Source organism: Aulonocara sp. 'chitande type north' Nkhata Bay, linkage group LG18 (assembly GCF_057382095.1).
Source record: "Aulonocara sp. 'chitande type north' Nkhata Bay isolate Kocher_YH1m ecotype deep benthic linkage group LG18, A_spYH_male_GT1.1, whole genome shotgun sequence".
In the NCBI taxonomy this organism is placed as follows: Eukaryota; Metazoa; Chordata; class Actinopteri; order Cichliformes; family Cichlidae; genus Aulonocara; species Aulonocara sp. 'chitande type north' Nkhata Bay.
The window spans coordinates 9,190,824-9,208,746 of NC_141361.1; the positions used below are offsets into that span (position 1 = coordinate 9,190,824).

General features: G+C 41.9%; 1 protein-coding gene across 2 annotated transcripts in view; it reads right to left on the reverse strand.

Moving 5' to 3' along the window:
* LOC147307951 (zinc finger E-box-binding homeobox 1-like) overlaps nucleotides 1-16,654 on the reverse strand; it is a 76,024-nt gene extending 59,370 nt beyond the window's left edge. Inside the window, exon 1 of one of the 2 annotated variants that reach the window (XM_086273544.1) lies at nucleotides 16,546-16,654. In XM_086273544.1, coding sequence (XP_086129670.1) covers nucleotides 16,546-16,603 — 58 coding nt within the window. In that variant the 5' untranslated portion in view covers nucleotides 16,604-16,654. Of the gene's footprint in view, nucleotides 1-15,000; nucleotides 15,305-16,545 lie in introns of those variants that run through there. The other variant, XM_086273545.1, reaches the window with a different exon arrangement.
* Nucleotides 16,655-17,923: the final 1,269 nt, after the last annotated feature.

Genomic DNA, 17,923 nt, shown 5'->3' on the forward strand with positions numbered 1-17,923 from the left:
GTGAATGGGTCGGTGTATCCAGTCGGCAGCCTAATCTCATAATCAAAGCGCAGATGGAGAATGGACGCAGCTCCAGCTCCATCATCCGTTCCCTACTAACCATATCTCCATCTTTCACATCCAGCAGGCTGCTTCACACCATCCCACCATCTTACATCATATTACTTAATCAGCCCAGAGTATTTTTGGCACAGCCAGCACAATACCGCCCATCTACTGTATGTCAGGAGTTGGCAGCAGCCATTGCAAGCTCTGCAGGCAGCAATCTGGCAGCAGACTCGCCTGGCATGGGAGTTCTGTCCAAACTAAATGAAGACCAGCCGCTGCCGTCTGGATGCCGGACGGTTAGCTAGCTCTGTTTGAACGGCTGTCAGCGAGGGGCGTGTCAAGCTGGGAGATGAGACTGTGCCCAGGCACCAGAGAAGCTGGCACTGCTGAGGACAGCTTCATGTTTGAGTGTTAGTAAAATCAAGCAAGGCAACGACACCCATATGCTTTCCACTGTTAGATTTCAAGTTCAGCTGAACCTCTCGGATGGAGGGAGATGGAATGGGAAGTACTTTATTAAAGTGTTTCCAATTGTGTGCGTTTAGTGTAAATTCGAAAGGCTCAGTTCTCACAGCACTGTCTGAGAACATTTCAAGTGTCTTAGATGATCTATTATTGTACACACAAGCAGATCAATAAGTCGTATTTGGTGCTTTAAAACTTAGTTCCGCCTACGATTTGCAGCTCCTAATGTCTGAACACAGGAAGGACTGAGCAGTGATCCTCCCTGTATAGCCTGTGGAAAATACTGCTTTGTTCGGAGAGCATAATGAGATGCTACCCTACTTTTCTTTTACAGGTGTGTTTAGGGAAAACATCAAAAATAAACAACTCAAAGCTGTTCCGTGCGTGGCAGGCAGTAAAGACAAAGGCATAATCCTCAGCTTGCAGCCGTACAAAGCAAACTCCCCAGATGTATAGGTAGTCTGTGAGGATACACACGTGAGGTTTGTGTGTGTGTGCGTGAGTGCCTGCCTGTTTACCCAGTCGCACAATGCAGGGAGGAGGGGAAGGAAAACACAGGGACAGGCAGGACCTTCCGAACGCAGTTTAACAAAATGTCAAGCGCATTCAGAACGCCATTCGACTGAAATGCCATCCAGGCGAGGTAGCAGAGCGACAAACAGTGCAGAGATGGAGCTGCGTAAAGCGAATGCCAGACAAATATTTATAATTATAACACCTTCTGACTGATAATGTACTTGAATTTCTATAACAGTTTATGGATTCAGAGACTTAAAAATTCCAAACACCTAGGCCTGCACAGTGTTGATTTTCAGCACGGCTGAATGGGATTTACACACAGTGCTTCTGGAAGTGTGTGCAGTAAAGTTAAGTATGTGTTTTGGACAGGGTTGGAGTTAAAAATAAGAAAGTGTGGCAGGGGACACTGCAAATTCAAGAAGCATCCTGTTTTACAAATAACAAAAAAAGTCAAGTCTAATGAATTCACGAGGCCATTTTAAAGAAACAGGTTTCTGCCTTAAATGAGGGGAAAAAACAGTCCGAAGACTCTACTTGAGAGAAAGCATGTTTACTCAGACCAGCTCGGTCTGTTAAGAGGTACTGGGCAGGAGTCTAGCTTTCTTCCCCTGAAGTGTGGTATAATATAATTGTGCTGAAGGGCTGCACGCCACAGGAGGAGAGTTTTATATCGAAGCCTGCCTGCTGTAACGGTGTCAGGTGGTATTTATGAGACTTGTAATGGCGCTGAAGCCTAGGCACACCTGCCATGCTGGGAAGGGTACACACACACGCACACACAAAAGCACACATACACGTTCACTGGCAGCAAATCCTTCAGTTTCCTTGTTTCCGCTTGTTTTTAGCTGTTGTTTGGATGCATTTCGGTGCTCGGTTGCTTGAAGAATCTGAGGGTTTTATGTACACAAATAAAAACAGAACATGTCTTCACGTGGATTCAGTCTGAGAGAAAGCAGTGTGACATAAACAGTTTTCCCTTTTTCAATAGAGCAGCGTTTTTCAAGTCAAATCATCATCCAGCCGAAAATGAAACCAGTGTTTAAAGTAATCATTTTTATTAATCTGCCGATAATTTTCTCAAACTTTAATGCCTGAAAAACCGGCTTAACATTGATCAGTGAACACGGTGACACATCTGAACTGTTGTTTTGTCAGAGTAAAAGTAAAATACATATATAAATATATTTAAGCATAGTAAAGATAATGGAGCTCAATAGAATAAACTAATAATGGCTTCCTATAAAAGTGGTATTTGGGTTTCTCCTAAGGCTTTTCTGCCTCTTCAAATTAGAGAAGGCAGACTAACTAAAGGTTGGTGAGATTAACTCAAAGCACCTCTGAGCTCACATTAAGATGGCTGCTGCATGAGACTGAGAGGAAAAACAAACCGTGTTGATGAAATCAAGTCAAGACGTGAAAGCTGCAGCCTCTGAGCTGCACCTGTGCCAAATCTCTCGTACCTCTAACCCAAAAAGGGAAACTGCAGCTCAGACAGACTTGTGCTTAAGTTTCGTACATGATGAAAGCAGGAAATTAAACTTTTTACCCATTGACTAGAGGGGCTGAGTTTCCAAAAGCCAGCAGCTAATCTGGTATCAGAAGTGTCGACTTATTTTGCTGTCAGTTTGATATTCCCGTAACAGTCTGTATGAGGAAACCCATCATTTAAAGCACAGTTTCTGTTCAAGCCCAGCAGCTCGCCAGGCTTTGGGAGAATTTTTAAAATGATTTTCTTAAACAAAACAACTCTCAAGTTAGCAAAAGTATATTATTTACCTATTGTCACTTTTGTTAGGGTTGGAATGAAAGAGGTTAACCACCATCAGATGTCCTCTGGCTGGTAGAGGCTGTGTTACTTGCTCTTCATGCTGGAAATGGGAAATAACCTCTCTTCTTTTAACAGCGGGAGAGTCTCCCTAAAGTCTGATGTGGAGCCATCCCAACATACTGGTTTTACTAGAGCAAGACGGGAACATACATTTGAATCCTGTAACAAGTGCATCAACCTTGACATGTCAGTTATTGAGACCTCTACATTTTTTATCTGCATGATTTTCTTTTTTCCTGAAAAACCTGATTCCTACAATCACACACATGCAGTGCACAGATAATCCACCAGGGATCAGTAATTCATGCAGAGGGTCTATTGAGTCATCCAAAATGGCTGCTGTCAGTCAGTGACCCACAAGTGACTTTTCAAGAATATCTTTGCCAGAGTAAGAAAGATTGTTACTGATACTTCAATAGGAATATTTAATGGATTAACGCAATGTAAAACTGCTTACTTTTAAAATCGCCAGATGCAGATGTAGCAAAAGTTGATACAAGTTAAAACTCACATATGTAAATTGATATTATATTTCTTTTTTTTTTTATTCAGAAGGTTCAATAAACACTGTAGTTTCAAAAAATGTGAATTTTCTGGTAATTAATTCATAGTTCAGGCTTTACAGGGGCAAGTATTCCTGTAATGGTGCACTGCTTTCCCACACAGCTGCTTGACAATATAAGTCCTCCCACCTCATTCACTGGACTAATGTCACAATGCTTGAATTAGTAAACACGGTGTACATATACATGGACCCAAACCAGCTAATCTGAAGCAATATGGCCTATTTTTAAGATTAATTTTAAAATCGTATACTTTTAATGCAAAAAAAAGAAATGTTTTACATAGTCTACAAACTTGATCCAAAAACTAAATATCGCCTCATTTTCCACCTAAAACTGTTGCTTTCGATAGACATTAATAGTGTTCGTATAAACTGCAACCTATTCTGAATGCTTTTGTGGTTTGACATCTGATATTTATACTTCACAGCGCACACTGAAAATTACACATGATCAACAGGTGTAAAGGTTACATCTTCCCAGCATTAAGAAGAGACACCTCTGCAAAAATAATCCTAGGCTCGCTACAGTTTTATGCAATGAGCCCAATATATACTGCAGCAAAATTAGAGAGGAAACACTGGGAGGACACAGAGGTCCTGCTACAGTGACACATTTTTATAAGCAAACACCCCACAAAATCACACCTACGTGTATGTTTATGGCTAGCTTCCATCTTCAAAGCTATTTTCTAATGTTTGCACACAGAGTGCAGTGTACATATAGACTCTAAAGCCAATGAAGGTGGCCTTCTCAAACGTGTCTTCTTATGTGAACGCAAAGCAAGCCAAAATCCCACGGAGAGACAGCAACACAAACACGCAAACAAAAAGATGAGAAAGCCTGCGCTGTCGCTGCTCCACTCTCCACCTCTTGTCAACTCAACAGCTGACACCTCAGCAATCACGCTGCAACAGCAACACTGACACCAAAACTGCTTTGATCAACAGAAATATAAGTGCGTAAGCACAGCGGCGTTCTCAGCGGCACCGGAGAAGACTGTGTCCTATATATCCTGAATGCTCACCAAAAAAAACAAAGCGAACGGGAAATAACCATAAATCCAGCAAAGAATAAAAGCAGTAAAAACAGGAAGGAGACAATTTTTACTCCAATGACCTGTAGTTTTTTATGAATTAATATTCAACCATGAAACTAGACAACAGCTGCTGCTTTTGAATTGAATTTCTGAATCAATTTGATCAATAAAATGTCAAAAATGAATATCCTGTGAAACAAAGAAAAGCCTTACAGCTGAGCAGCTGAATATGCTCCATGTTAACCAACTGATGAACAAATTGTTTCAGCTCTACATCTACTAGGATATGAAATACAAAACATTTCAGCTGCTACTGCCTGGGACACAAATGAGGGACACAAAATCACACTTTAAGCACCGTTTGATTAAAAACTACTATCGCCAAATGTCCTCATCAAGTATGGATGCTGCACGAAGATATTCATGGCTTTTTTTTCTTGTCCATGTTTATTCTCTGTTCATTCCTGTAGCGCTCATTTCTGCTCCTGAAGGGTCCAATCACTGCAAAATTAGGATCCTTACCTTACAATATAATGCGCCTTGACACCAATGTTGTTGTGATTTAGCGCTATATAAATAAATTGAATTTAACTGATTGCATCTGGAGAGAGTTACTAGTGCTTAAGCTGATCAAAAAAGCCCCTTAATGTTAAAAAGTGTCTTTGGTGACAACCTTCAATCCTAAACCCTAAATATATATATTTGAAAGTATTTTTACTCACTTCTACTCCACAAGGTCGAACCAGGAAATATTTTGCACATTTATCAACCATTCGATGAGTCATTTTTGCATTTTTTAAATTTTTTGTTTTTTCATCAGTCCGTTAAAACGATGACTACCACAATTGGTATGCTAGTGGAAAATCCCCTTGCTTTTATTTTGATCTTCGATATAACTTAGTCTCCTCCTCCAGATGAATTCCAGTTTTGGACTACACCTGGTGATGACAGTTCTTCTTTTGCTCTGACGAGCCAGGGAAGGGTCGCTCTTACCAGAAACGTCTGGAGGTGGCAAGCTGCTTCACGTGATACCACACCAAGCTCCCCAAGGCTTCAAAGTAGCACAAAAAAATAGCAGCTGCGGTCCAAGAGTGTGGAATTACAGTGTGCCTGTGTGACGAGAGGAAGTTCATTAAATTCCTCAATTATATTTGTCACAAAGCACTTGGAGATTAAGACACAAACACTGCTACTGCCAGGAATAGAATCCAAATCTGTGCAAAACTGTCACAGAGTCGCTATAGGCTGAGTCGCTATCACGGCGTGATTCAATAACAGCAGCAAAAACACATATTCAAATAAAATGCTTGCAGAGTATGACTTTCAGATAGTGCTGACACCCTGCCAAGAACCACTGTGGAGTGCTAATGTGGTTATTGTCACAGCTTCAGTACAAACGTGTTGCTTCTTGCCTACAGCCCATCAAAACCCGTGCGATCTTCTCACGCAGCAAGCCACCTCAATTACGGCAGCGTCACCTCCGGCTCCATCGGCCCTTCATCCTTCCAGTCTGGGAGTAATTCATGAGGGCTGTGTGGCCTCCATTAGCACTCCTCCGCAGGGACGGGACAGACTCTAAAGCACAGCATTCAGGGAGCACACAGGGGCCCCGCACTTTACCCTAACAGCTTCATCAACCCTCCATCCCTAGAGCCTCACACATACACACACACACAATCTCTGGAGGGCCCAATTAGCAGCCATCACCTGTAATTCAATAACAACACTCCCTTTCTTTCAGCCACTCCAGCTCTCTCTTTCTCTCGACTGTGAATTTGCTTGCATAATTTAAAAAGAACGGTGCTTAATGTTCTCCTGCATCAACAAACTAATCTAAATCTACAATGACAGTCTAATAGATTTGAATAGACTTTCAGATCATGTGTGCAAGCGAGGTGCGTTCCACCTTCTGGTGTTCGCTTTCACAAGCTTCATACATCATCCTGCTGGCTCCACGGACAGCAAATCAAGCCCACGGGATACAGAACAGATGAGAGACAGAGTTCACAATCCACGTCTCTAATCAAATCCTCTGTTCTCTCCTAACTTATTCAGCTTCTATGCCTCCTATGTGGCAAGTGAAGGAAGGGAGTGAACCCCACAATAAAGAGTAGCTTAACCACAAAAACTACAGGCAACAGAACCAATGAAAGATGTGTCCTGCAAGCAACTTCTTTTGTCCCAACAACAGATCAAAAGACACAAAAAGAGACATTTTCATTCTGGATTTGAGAAGTCTAAACTGTCAAATGCATTTTTGTTACAAAAAGAAAACAAACATGAGTCTTTTAGTTTCCAATTAACTTTCTGTTGATCGAGCAGACATGTGTTATATCAATAAACCTAAAAACACCCATTTCTACAAGAAGACTCAAAATTATGAGTCAACACAGCAAGTGTTCAAGCAGCAGTGTGAAAGGTGAGAATAAATCGCTCAGCTTTGCCTCCAATCTCTTCTCCAATCTTTCTTCCAGTCCCAGCAGCAGCACAGCAGGACTGCTGGGACACTCCTCTGAGTCTCAGGAGTGTCTTTAATGAGTCGGGCCATTCCTAACCCACCTGTCCACTGCTCTTGATTTATGTCTCCTGAGACCAGAAGCACTGCCAGGACGTCGCCCTCCTACTCCTACAGTTATTTTTTTTCATATTGTTTTCCTTTTTTGATTTGGATGGAAGTCGCTTACTATGAAGAATGAAAACAGAAATGGAATTAATCACAGTGACGTCAGACAGAAAGTAAAAAAATACTCACATTTGCTCTCAAATAAGCAAAGAAACACAAAGGGAAGCACATTTCAGATGCAAGAACTAAAGAATATGGTGTCTGAAAGGTTACTGTCAGACAGCACTAAAAACTTTAAAGTCGTTTATTTTGCAGAATATATATTTTTCCACTTCTGGAGCAGAGATACATAATGCAAATCTGGCATTACAAAACCTGATTCATTGGTGTATGTCTAATGTTTAGTCAGCTGACCAGCTCATTACTCAAACAGTCACTACAGCTCAGCTTGCTGCTATGACTCAGTGGTAGTAAGAGAAGAAAAACTCTTTAGTTCTGTATTGTGTCAAATGTGGAGATCAGAAGTGAACTAAGGTTTTATTCTTTTAATGATTCCACTGCTGTGCACATTACTGCACTTTAGTTTATTCATTTCCACTTTTACTCTGCTCTCAGCTCTGCGTGCATTTTTTGCACCAGCCTCCCCACACCTGTCGCTTTTTGGTTTACCTTTGAGAAGTGTCCCAATTTTAAACAGTAAATCAAAGCGAGTATAGCCTATCACAGGCAGGTGGCACTCCACTTCAGTGACCAGCACACGCAAAAATTACAAATCAGCTTAATCTCTACTGTACGGCGCCCTCGCCCTCGGATCGGCACTTTGCCTGGAGGCGGCGTTCACTGATTTCCTCTGTTCTCCTTTTCCGCCGGCAGAAGAAGAAAAGAGAATGGAGGATGGCAGGGTATGCAAATTGTACCACCGCCAAAGAAGAAGGAGAGGAGTTTCCCACCGGCTGAGTGCGAAACGAGTGCTCCCCCTCTCCCAGGACTTTGAATGGGACTCTTTCTTTTTGAACACACTTGCCTGCACGCGCACACACACACACACACACACACAAACATAACCCACAAAATCTCACAAAAGAGTTAATGCATTCAATATCTGAGTGCATTAAAGCGCTCTTATAAATGAACACGTATGCATTATTTTAAGGCGGTGGTCAGCAGCAGCAGATCGGCCTCCCTCCCACCCTTAGCTGCTAGGGGAACCTCTCGAATGCATGAATATTCAGGTGGCAGAAAGGGAACAAAAAAAGGCAACAGCAAAGCGTGTTAATTGTGAAAACGGGTTAGACCACCTGTAAGACGTTTGGCAGTTCCTCCGAGATTTTATGCACTGGTGGCGCTGGAGGTAATTTTCAGTTCTGGTTCCACATTTGGCTTTGTTTAGAGCGTAGGTGGCAGAGAGCAAACTTTGTATTCAAAACATCGATTTTTAACGGCGCTGTAAAGTCAGAAGGATTTGGCCTAACGATAATCTTATTTTAATATGACACGGCAGAAAATGAGCTTTCTGGTGCCTCTCAAAACATTTTGTTTTCTGGGAAGAATAATGACTACAGTCTTGCTTTTTTTCAGCAGCATGAAGCACAGGATGACTGAAAGAAATATAGAATCTGCTAAAGTAAATGCAGCTTTTACAGTAGCAACTAACAGAACAAAGGTATTATTTAGTGCTAATGCAGAAACGCAGTGGTGATGATGATGGACACCTACAAAACAACATGTTTTAATGGACAAAGACGTCATCACATTTTAAAGCGAGCTCTTTTAAAATGACATTAGTAAACAGGCACAGTTTAGTTTTCACAGCCTTTTATTTGACTACTTCCTTGTAATCTTCATGCAGAACAGAAAGAAATTAACACCGAAACTCTGAGCATCCTCATTCTGGTCACCGCTGCACAGTTTCTCTCAGCATACGGCATCTTGTACTGTACCTTCTGCTATAACACAGCTTGAGGGCTGCTCCACTGACCTCTGACCTCGCCGTGAAGGACACAGAATTTGCCTGCATCTTTTTTTTAAAAAATCTTTATTTAGACAACTCTGCTCTTTGCAGCCTGAATGACACAATTAGTTGCTCTCAGTTTCATGTTAAATCAGAGGGCGCCGCACCATTTCCTTTTCACCTTGACTAAAAATAAGTCTCACGTTGAGTGTTCACGAGCTGCAGGGGCAAAGCGCTCACACCTGCATGACAACAGGCACGGCTGGGCTGGGTCATGTTTTTAGTCATCTGTCAAGCCAGCACAGCTAATAAGTTGATTGTGATTGTTGCTGCTATATTGGGTTTACCTCAGAGCCTTCACACATGTACAGTAAGGCAACATGAATGCGACGCATCAAAAGAAGCTGCTACAAAAGAAAATGTTTCTTATGTTGGTCACACACAAATGTAGAGGATGAGGTAATAACGTCCGCTGAAAGGTGGAGAAGCTGCTCTGCTTTTCGATAAGGTCGTGGTGCACTACTTCAACAGATTTCTGTGTTGACTTTACAAATCTAAGTGGAGCACATGAGTCACTGCTGGATATCTATCAAAAAGGACTCGTGTTTTATTAACCTGATCACGGATAGACAGCATTAAAAACTATCAGCTTTCCAATACTCCCTGTTTGGGCCATTCGTTCAAATATAGTATCTGATCAGCTTTTTAATGTGCATAAAACATGAATACAACCAAAGCAATAAATGTAACAGTGACTTGAAATGAAGAAAACTGACAGTATAGCTATCAAATACCTGACTGTGTTACCGTTTTTGTTGTTGTTTGATTGTTTTATATTTACCAATTCATAGAAAGAGCTACGTTCAGCAGCTCTCTTGTTCAGAAAGGTTCACCAAAGATGGTAACCCCACATGATTTGGCAGCTTTTAGTCCCGACGTCCTTCATGATGTGATTTGTGTTTCCTCCTGCTGACTGTGATAAACTCATCGACGTATTCACATTTAACTTTGATGTTTACATTTGTTACCAACAGATACACCATACAAACTTCAACCTAATGAACTGTCTGACTCTTTTATCTGATTTAAAGCTAGCACTACAGAAACACTGTACAATTCAGAAAGCTTAAAAGCTTAAACAGCCATTCAAATCTAATGCACACGCCTCGATTAGGCCACAATGAGTCGGCTGCCTTCACTTTCCGTGCCTGATCTGTCAAGGTGCCTTTATCAGCACACGTCATCTAATTGAAGCAACAGCATTCAGCGGGAACCGCTGATGTTCCCTCACAGGCACTTTGTTAATGCATGTAAATCCAAACAAGCAAGTCTGTGTTGTCATGCAAAGCCTGGAGGAAAGTAGCAGCTTCCCACCTTGATGCTAACATCCCCACAATACACAATGCACACACACACAGAGCTCAATTAGTCACAGCAGCAGCATCAGTTAGCCCTGATGCACCTCCCCCTCTGAACCATAAAAAGCGATAGGGAGGGGCTAAAGCTGAGCGGCTAAAGACATCCTGTAGTGCTTTGTCATTCCATAGCCCCATTTGTGCAAAGGAAACACACACACACACACACACAGCTTCAGGCTTTTTAGCACAAGGAGAAAGTAACTTCAATGATCACTGGCCATAGATCAATTAACAGCTAATGTTGACCACAACCACTTCTAATACCAGTCAGACCACTTCCCTCTGAAGCGCTCATCTCCCTCACAAACAGCAGAGGCGGCTGTGCGAGTAAGTGTTCACATAACACTCAAGTAATATTAAAAATAATAGCCTTACATGCAACAACTGCATTGGCTAGAGCATGTCCAGATAAAAATACAGGGTTGCATTACAGAAACAACTTGGATTTTGTGTAATTCCATTTGCTAAATGCAATTATAAGCCATTATAACGTCAATCATTTGATACCCAGCTAATCTAATGAGTGTAACAGCCAGTGTTAGCTTGCAAATAAATGTTCAGCATTACCTCTGAGGCCTCACATGACTCTGTGGGACTGTGTGAAAGACAGCTGCAACTGGAGCACCTGAGGGTGACCTCAAGAATATAGTTCAGACATAAAGATAAAAGAGACCTATTAAACAGGCTGCCACTTTTATATGCAACCCATCTTCCCGTAACGAAAGTATGTGTGCAGCTTTTCTGTGTTGCTTTGCACCAAAAATACAGTCCTGCACAGTGAAATATCAAGCAGTGATTTCAGATAATAAGCTCAATTAAATAGCAGCTATGGTCCTTTCACAATCAGGCGAAGCTTGGTGGTACAACATGCAAGACATTAACAGTGCAATACGGCAACTAGAGAGGAGTGCTCATAAATACGAGGGAGAAGGAAAATGCCATTCATCCACACATCAAACAACAGCAGCCTGATCAAAGAGGCCCAGCATTCACTGATTCACACCAAGAAATGTCTGTTTTGTTGACCTGATATTAAAGAGCAGTCACTGAGAAGAGTCACTGAAAGCTGTCTGTCACTGCAGCAGCATTGATTCTACTGGCAATGCTGCATGTCATTTCTCCAAATGCACATCTGCCAGTTAAATATTGATTATGAATAAGAATATTTGCATTAGCACAACATCAATTATAGAGGTACAGCTGAAATCAAAATGGCAACCTAAACAAAAACAACCCCATCAGCAATCACTCCGAGAACAACTCTCACTTCCAGAGTACAGACGGTGGTGACGGCAGAGTCCTGGCTCGCTTTTACGTACAGTATGAGTATCCAAGCCTGGGAGTAGGCCGCTGTGTTTATCCTGTCAAGGTATGTTAACACCAGGCTGCATTCCTGTAGTCCCTAAATTGCAGTGTTAGATTACAGCCCAGCTGAGAGTGCAGCACTTTAAAGGCGCTGGATGATGAAGCCGTGACCAAAGCAGCGGCAGCAACAGGCAGGGCACATGGAGGGCACACACCTGCCATTTACAGTTGTACTGCAGACAGTTAGCATGGCAAAAACAACTTCACACTTTAGCTTGAGCTATTTTTCCTGCCAGACATCTGTATTATATACTTCAAAAATAGTATATTTGTTTTATGTGCACTAAATGTACAGATTAACTTCATCTTGGAAAAAAATGAGGGTTACTGGAGGTCTTTGCTTGGCTTTTGCATCGACATGTTCACAGGAAAATCATTTATGTTGAGAGCCAGAGGAAGGCAAGCTCTCTGCCAGCTATCATTAAAACCAGACAGGTTGGGTTTAGTTTGTTTAGATAGGCGAGAACAATGCTATTTGAAGTTGGGTGGCACAATATCACAGCACAGAGACAAGTGGAAATGAGACCCAGTGCTCTTTCAAGAAAACTGCCATGTGGCTTGTTATTAATGGATAAAGGCACAACTCCAGAAAATGACAAAAACCAGACGTGAAGATGTTAAACCTGACATTCTGTGCTGCTCATACATAAATAATATGAGTCAAAGACAAATCAAATTATGTAGTTTTTTTATCTTTTGGTTCCTAACTAGCTCCAGAGGAGGCACTGCAGCAAAGACCACAGTCAATGATTAGCTTAAATTACAAGGTCTGGAAGCAGATCGCTATCATCGCCAACTTGACTTCTATCAGTGACAGATTACCTGCTCCATCTGATAACGATCTGCTAATGTTTTTGTTAAGTGCTCTGGTTCAGTAAAACCTAATTGTCCAAAGTAAAGAAATGCAAAAAATCAAACTGGAGATTTTGAGCAAGAGGAAGACAAATCAAGTCATAAATGGGCCCTTAGAACATAAACAAAGCAGATATTAGGCTAATAATGTACAATACAGCTATCAGTGATTTCAGTCATTCTTCTAACGTGTAACTGTAAAATGTGCTATGATTCATTATAAAAACTTAATTAAAGGGAACAAGGCAGACTGGACCCAGGCAAATGTGAGTTGTTAGGAGCAGAGCTATAAACAATTACCTGATTGTTCTACTGACAGAAGATTAATTGAAGAACCATTCTCATATTCTTTTAGTTGATTAGGTAATATTATTAATAAAAAAGTAAACAGCCTCTATTTCCAGCATCTGAAATGACTGCTTTTGCTTTTTAAGCTTAATCTAGGTTCTCTCTCTACTGTTTGTGGAGCACAGCAATAGGGCTGCAGTAGTATAGAGACCGTGTGCTTTACCAAAAATTGACAGATTGTTATTATTTTTAAGCATTTGCTGATCTACAGCGTTTAAAAAAAAATTAACAAGCTAGTGATGGGATTGGAAAGCTGTAGCAAATTGTTTAATGTGTCAGAAACACACACAAACTTACAGCTTACAGCTTTTCTGGCAGTTTATTGCAAAACAGAGACATCAAACTTGTGGCAGTGGAGCTTTGGTACACCTGAGTCACACACAATGCTCTGTCCTACTCTGATTCTGCACTAGAATCAGACTAAGTGATAACAAAGCAGTTGCACAGATGCTAAAAATCTACTTGTCTTCCCAAACATAAAGTAGACCGGGACTTAATAAAGCAATCAGAACCCAATCGATCAAATAAATACAGCTGATGATGTAAGTGACATCTAATGGACATTCATAACAGACAGAATCTGACAGGTGTATCATCTCCTTGCTTCCTCAAAAACCTGTACATACATATTTGACCGATCAACAACGTGCTTCTGTTTTCATTCTTACCTGATGCAATAACTGTAGAAGGCCACATATATTTCTGATATGTACACAACATAAAAAAAAAACATAAACCACTGCAATTCTACAAAGTCAGCAACTTGAAAATGTTATCTGTGGATTAGTGAAATTATAACAAGCATCTTTGGTAAATATGTGATAATTTATAGGGAAAATATACAAGCATTTAATCACAAAATGAATCAGCATATACCTAATTAAGATGTCATCCTCCTTAATGAGTAAAATCTAAAAGATGAAATCTAGCTAAAATTACCTAAGCAACCTGAGTATTCACCTGCAAGACCAAGGATGAGGAAGTAATCCAGCTTTATTTAATTATAAAGGGTCCATTTATATGAGTATCAGGTAAGGTGAGCATTTTAACGTGACAAAGAAAGAAGCTTTTCAGGGACTTTAGTTGATTAAATCAGCAGCTGGTTGCCACATCACGGTGACGACGACTGGTTGGAGGTCATGGTACATTAGCACAGGCTAATATTTGGTACATCAGCTCTTTTAAAAATCGAAGAGGTAGCTGAGGACAAACATCGTGTGTGCCACCTGGATCAAAAGGTAACAGGAAACGAAAAAGAAAACACACACGTGTAAAGAGGAAGGGTGGAAACGAACCGAAAGGCAGAAGGCGGATGAGTTTCACCTGCAGCACATGAAAGCGCTGCGCACTGAATCACAACACCTTTTGCCATCTTGATTGTGCGCCCCATTACACGGACCGGGATGCGCTCCTTTCCCGTTACAGGCTCGTTTCACCTCAAATTTTAGAGGATGTACAGAAATGAGGAGCTAAGAAGCATTCCCATCAAGAAACCGTGGCTTAAACGCCGAGATCGCCACGAGAAAATCGGTGAAAATACACCTTTATAGGTGTTGCATCACCTTGCGTACCTGGCTGTCTCCGGTCCAGAAAAAAAGCAGCAACCCCGCCTTCACTGCAGTAATGGTACTGACCGCCATTCCCTTCCGCACACTGCTCGGGAAATTGTATAACGAACTATCAGCACAATGGATGGACACGGGAGGTTTGACGGTGAGCCACATAATCAACACTGTTATCGCACATGGTGAGGAATAGGGGAAGAATAGCCACCTTATGCCCCGCTCATTTTCCAGAGCAGACACACACACGGAGAGCTGTGGGGGTGCACTCGAACAAACGAGGCAACCGGTCCCACAAAAAATACATAAAAGGGGGATAAATCATGTTCAAGTGGGTCAGAAAAACGTGTCGATGCCATAAACACCGCCAGAATAAAGAGGGGTTGTTTAAAAAAAGGGGAGACGAGCAACCATTCGAAGCTGGCATGGTGCACACGGTGAGAAGTACCAGAAATAAATATTTAAATAATCACGTCTACCTGCACAAGTTGACATTTGGAGCGGTTTTTCTGGCTCCTCACGACACGCAGAGCTTTTAGGAAACGGCGAGCAGATCCTGTTCCGTGAACGGTCGAGAGCCGCAGGTGTTATTTGTGTTTATTTATAGGCCATTGGTCAGCCCCGTTATCCGCGTTCAGGTAAACATGATGATGATGATGGTGATGATGATGATGGCTCCCGTGTAGACGCGCAGAGTCACCGTCGTGTCGTCAGCAGGAGGGGGAAAAAGGTGCTTTCCAGCCCCTCGGCTCACAGACACACCATGCCTCATAACGGTACCCAAAAATATATATATTTATGGGTTTACTTTTTTTATTGGTGGATGCAACGAAAGAGGGGGAGAGTACAGGTAAGGAACTGGCCAATGAGGGAGTCCGGATGTAGGTGGGTGTAATAACGTTAAATTTAGACAGTCCTTTGGAGCCAAACTCTATTTACACTTTCTTTACTTCGTAAAAAGAATGAGATCGTTTTCATAATGAGATATGTGAGATAAATCCCCGCGATCCTGTATAAACACCACTAAGCAGCTAACCGGTAATTACGTATTATTTCCTTTTAATACATAAAAAGCAGCAAAAACAATATATATTTCCAGTATTGTGGCATGTAAACAAACCCGAATTTACCAGTAAAAGAAGCAAAAGTCGAAAACGTGTAATTGAAGCAATCTGCGAGGGAATCGAGAAAAAGCACGCCGAATAAGGAGAAAATGCTAAATGAATAAAGGTACGCTGGTTCAAACGGAGACTAAATGCATGCACGCGTGAAAATAAACTCGCGAAACCTACCTACTTCTGCAGAGTAAACAATACAATATACACGCTTACCTTAAGTAAGACAGCATGTGTACTTGCAGTTGGAGCAGGGAGGGGTAAAGTGGACTTGAAATAAACATCCCATGTCTTTGCCATCACCGGAGCAGCACAAAAATAAATAAATAAATAAGTCCACCACAACAGCGTGATCCACCATCCGGCCATCAAAACAACACCCATAAAGTAAAGTTATCTTCAACAGAGAGCGACCACCAGCTCCGTCAGGGGGGCCGAGCAAGCAGCAAGTTAGCATGAAACTAACTAACACCGCAACAACCTCGCCCTAAAAGCTCACACTCTCAACTACAAGCTGCGCTCAGCGGGCCACGTTGTTATGCGAAAGCCCCGCAACCTGCCGCCAAGTGCTGCCGTCGTTACAAAACTGACCAAAAAAAAAAGAAAAGTGGAAAAAACAAAGAGCAAAGTGGAAAATGCAAACAAGTCTAAAAGCGCTCCTCGGGTTATTCTAGCAGGCAGATAACGGTTCACTCAGTCGGGTTTGCCCCATGCACCGCTAGGCGGAGAGAGAGAAGCCAGCCAGGTATAACGGTACACCACCACACTGGGATATGAACGCACTAATACGGACCAAAACTCCCTGAAATGTGCTCCAACTAACTTCCAAAAGTCCCCAGAAGAGGTGGACAGCTCATCGACAGCCCGCCTGCCTCGACCAGCAGCGGTTACGGCAGAGTTTGGACTTACCGCTGCTCCTCCTCGGGTTCGCCTGTTTTCTGCGCTTACACCTGGGGCCATCCGCCATGATCCTCTCGCTGAGTCTGAAACGCAGCGGCTCGCAAGTCACCTCCCTCCCTCCTCCTCCTCCTGTCTCTCCCGCCTCCCCCCACCTCCTCTCTTCCTCACCCCTCCCATCCACTTTACGACATCACCTTCTTCCTCGCAGAAACACCTGGTTTGCGACAGACTGCCCGCTTTTACGGCATCACCTTCTCAAACACCTCAGCACATGGCCCCTCCTACTGGCCGCACATGGGCGAGCTGGGAGCTCAGCTGCTGCTGCTGCTAACACTGCTGCTGTGTCAGAGTGGGTCCTGCTCGCACGCTGGCTGTGCCACCCACCTGACTGCTGAGTGGGAGATTGAAAAGTGTAGCAGTAAGGTGTTTCTCTGCAGGTGGAAAAGTAGAAACGTGGCGACACAGAAGAGCTAAGGGGGGTGTCAATAAGTCACTGATAAGAAGTGCTGGAGGAACACTGGGAAACATACAAGTCAAAGCCATGAACTAATTGATTAATTAAGAAGTCAGCTGGGTTTCAGTTTTCACACTTTATCAGCAAAGTGGCAAATTTGTTGTTGATTAGTTACAATTGATAGTTACACTGGAGTAGGTGATAATGGAAATACTCAAGTTCAAATTAGTACTCAAAGTTCCTGAGTGTTTCAAATTCAGCTTTAGTAGTCAGTGTTATCAGAGACACACAGAAGCCATAATTTACTGTATATTACATTGTTGTGTCATTATAAATAGTCTACAGTGTTGTTGAGGTGAAGCTAATTTACCTTTTTAATTTTAACTGTAACAGTGTAGTTTGCGTGTGTGTTTTTAAAGCGTGTTCTTAAAGTCCTTAAATAGATGTGATGTGGTTGAAGTGTGATGTATAAAGTAGCCGAGTGGTAAATATTGTACTTTTTAGCTCATTGCATGTGCTTGATACCTGTACTTACACTGCAGATTTAGATAATAAAGCAAACTATAGTCTAATCAATAAATGAAGCATGTTGTAAGTGCATGTGTTATATGTTAGAATATAGTAGACTGAGACTTTTTCAGTAATGTCATTTGCATGTGCATATTTATATATAAACAGTAATGTGCTGTGGGATGATGGGAAATAAGTGCAATAAAACATTGAAATATCTGCAAACATACATTGGAATACAGTATATAAGATGAAAACTGAGTTTTTACAATTCTAACAAGCACCTTTATTCTTCAGTGGTGCCTGAACTTTCACAGCTAAGCTTTCTTGTAATTTCCTAAAGTGGTCTTTAAAATCAGGTCTTCAGGGTTCTTGAAGGACATCCAGAGTTCTTCTCTGTCGGCTGGCTTTTGTTTCATTCTG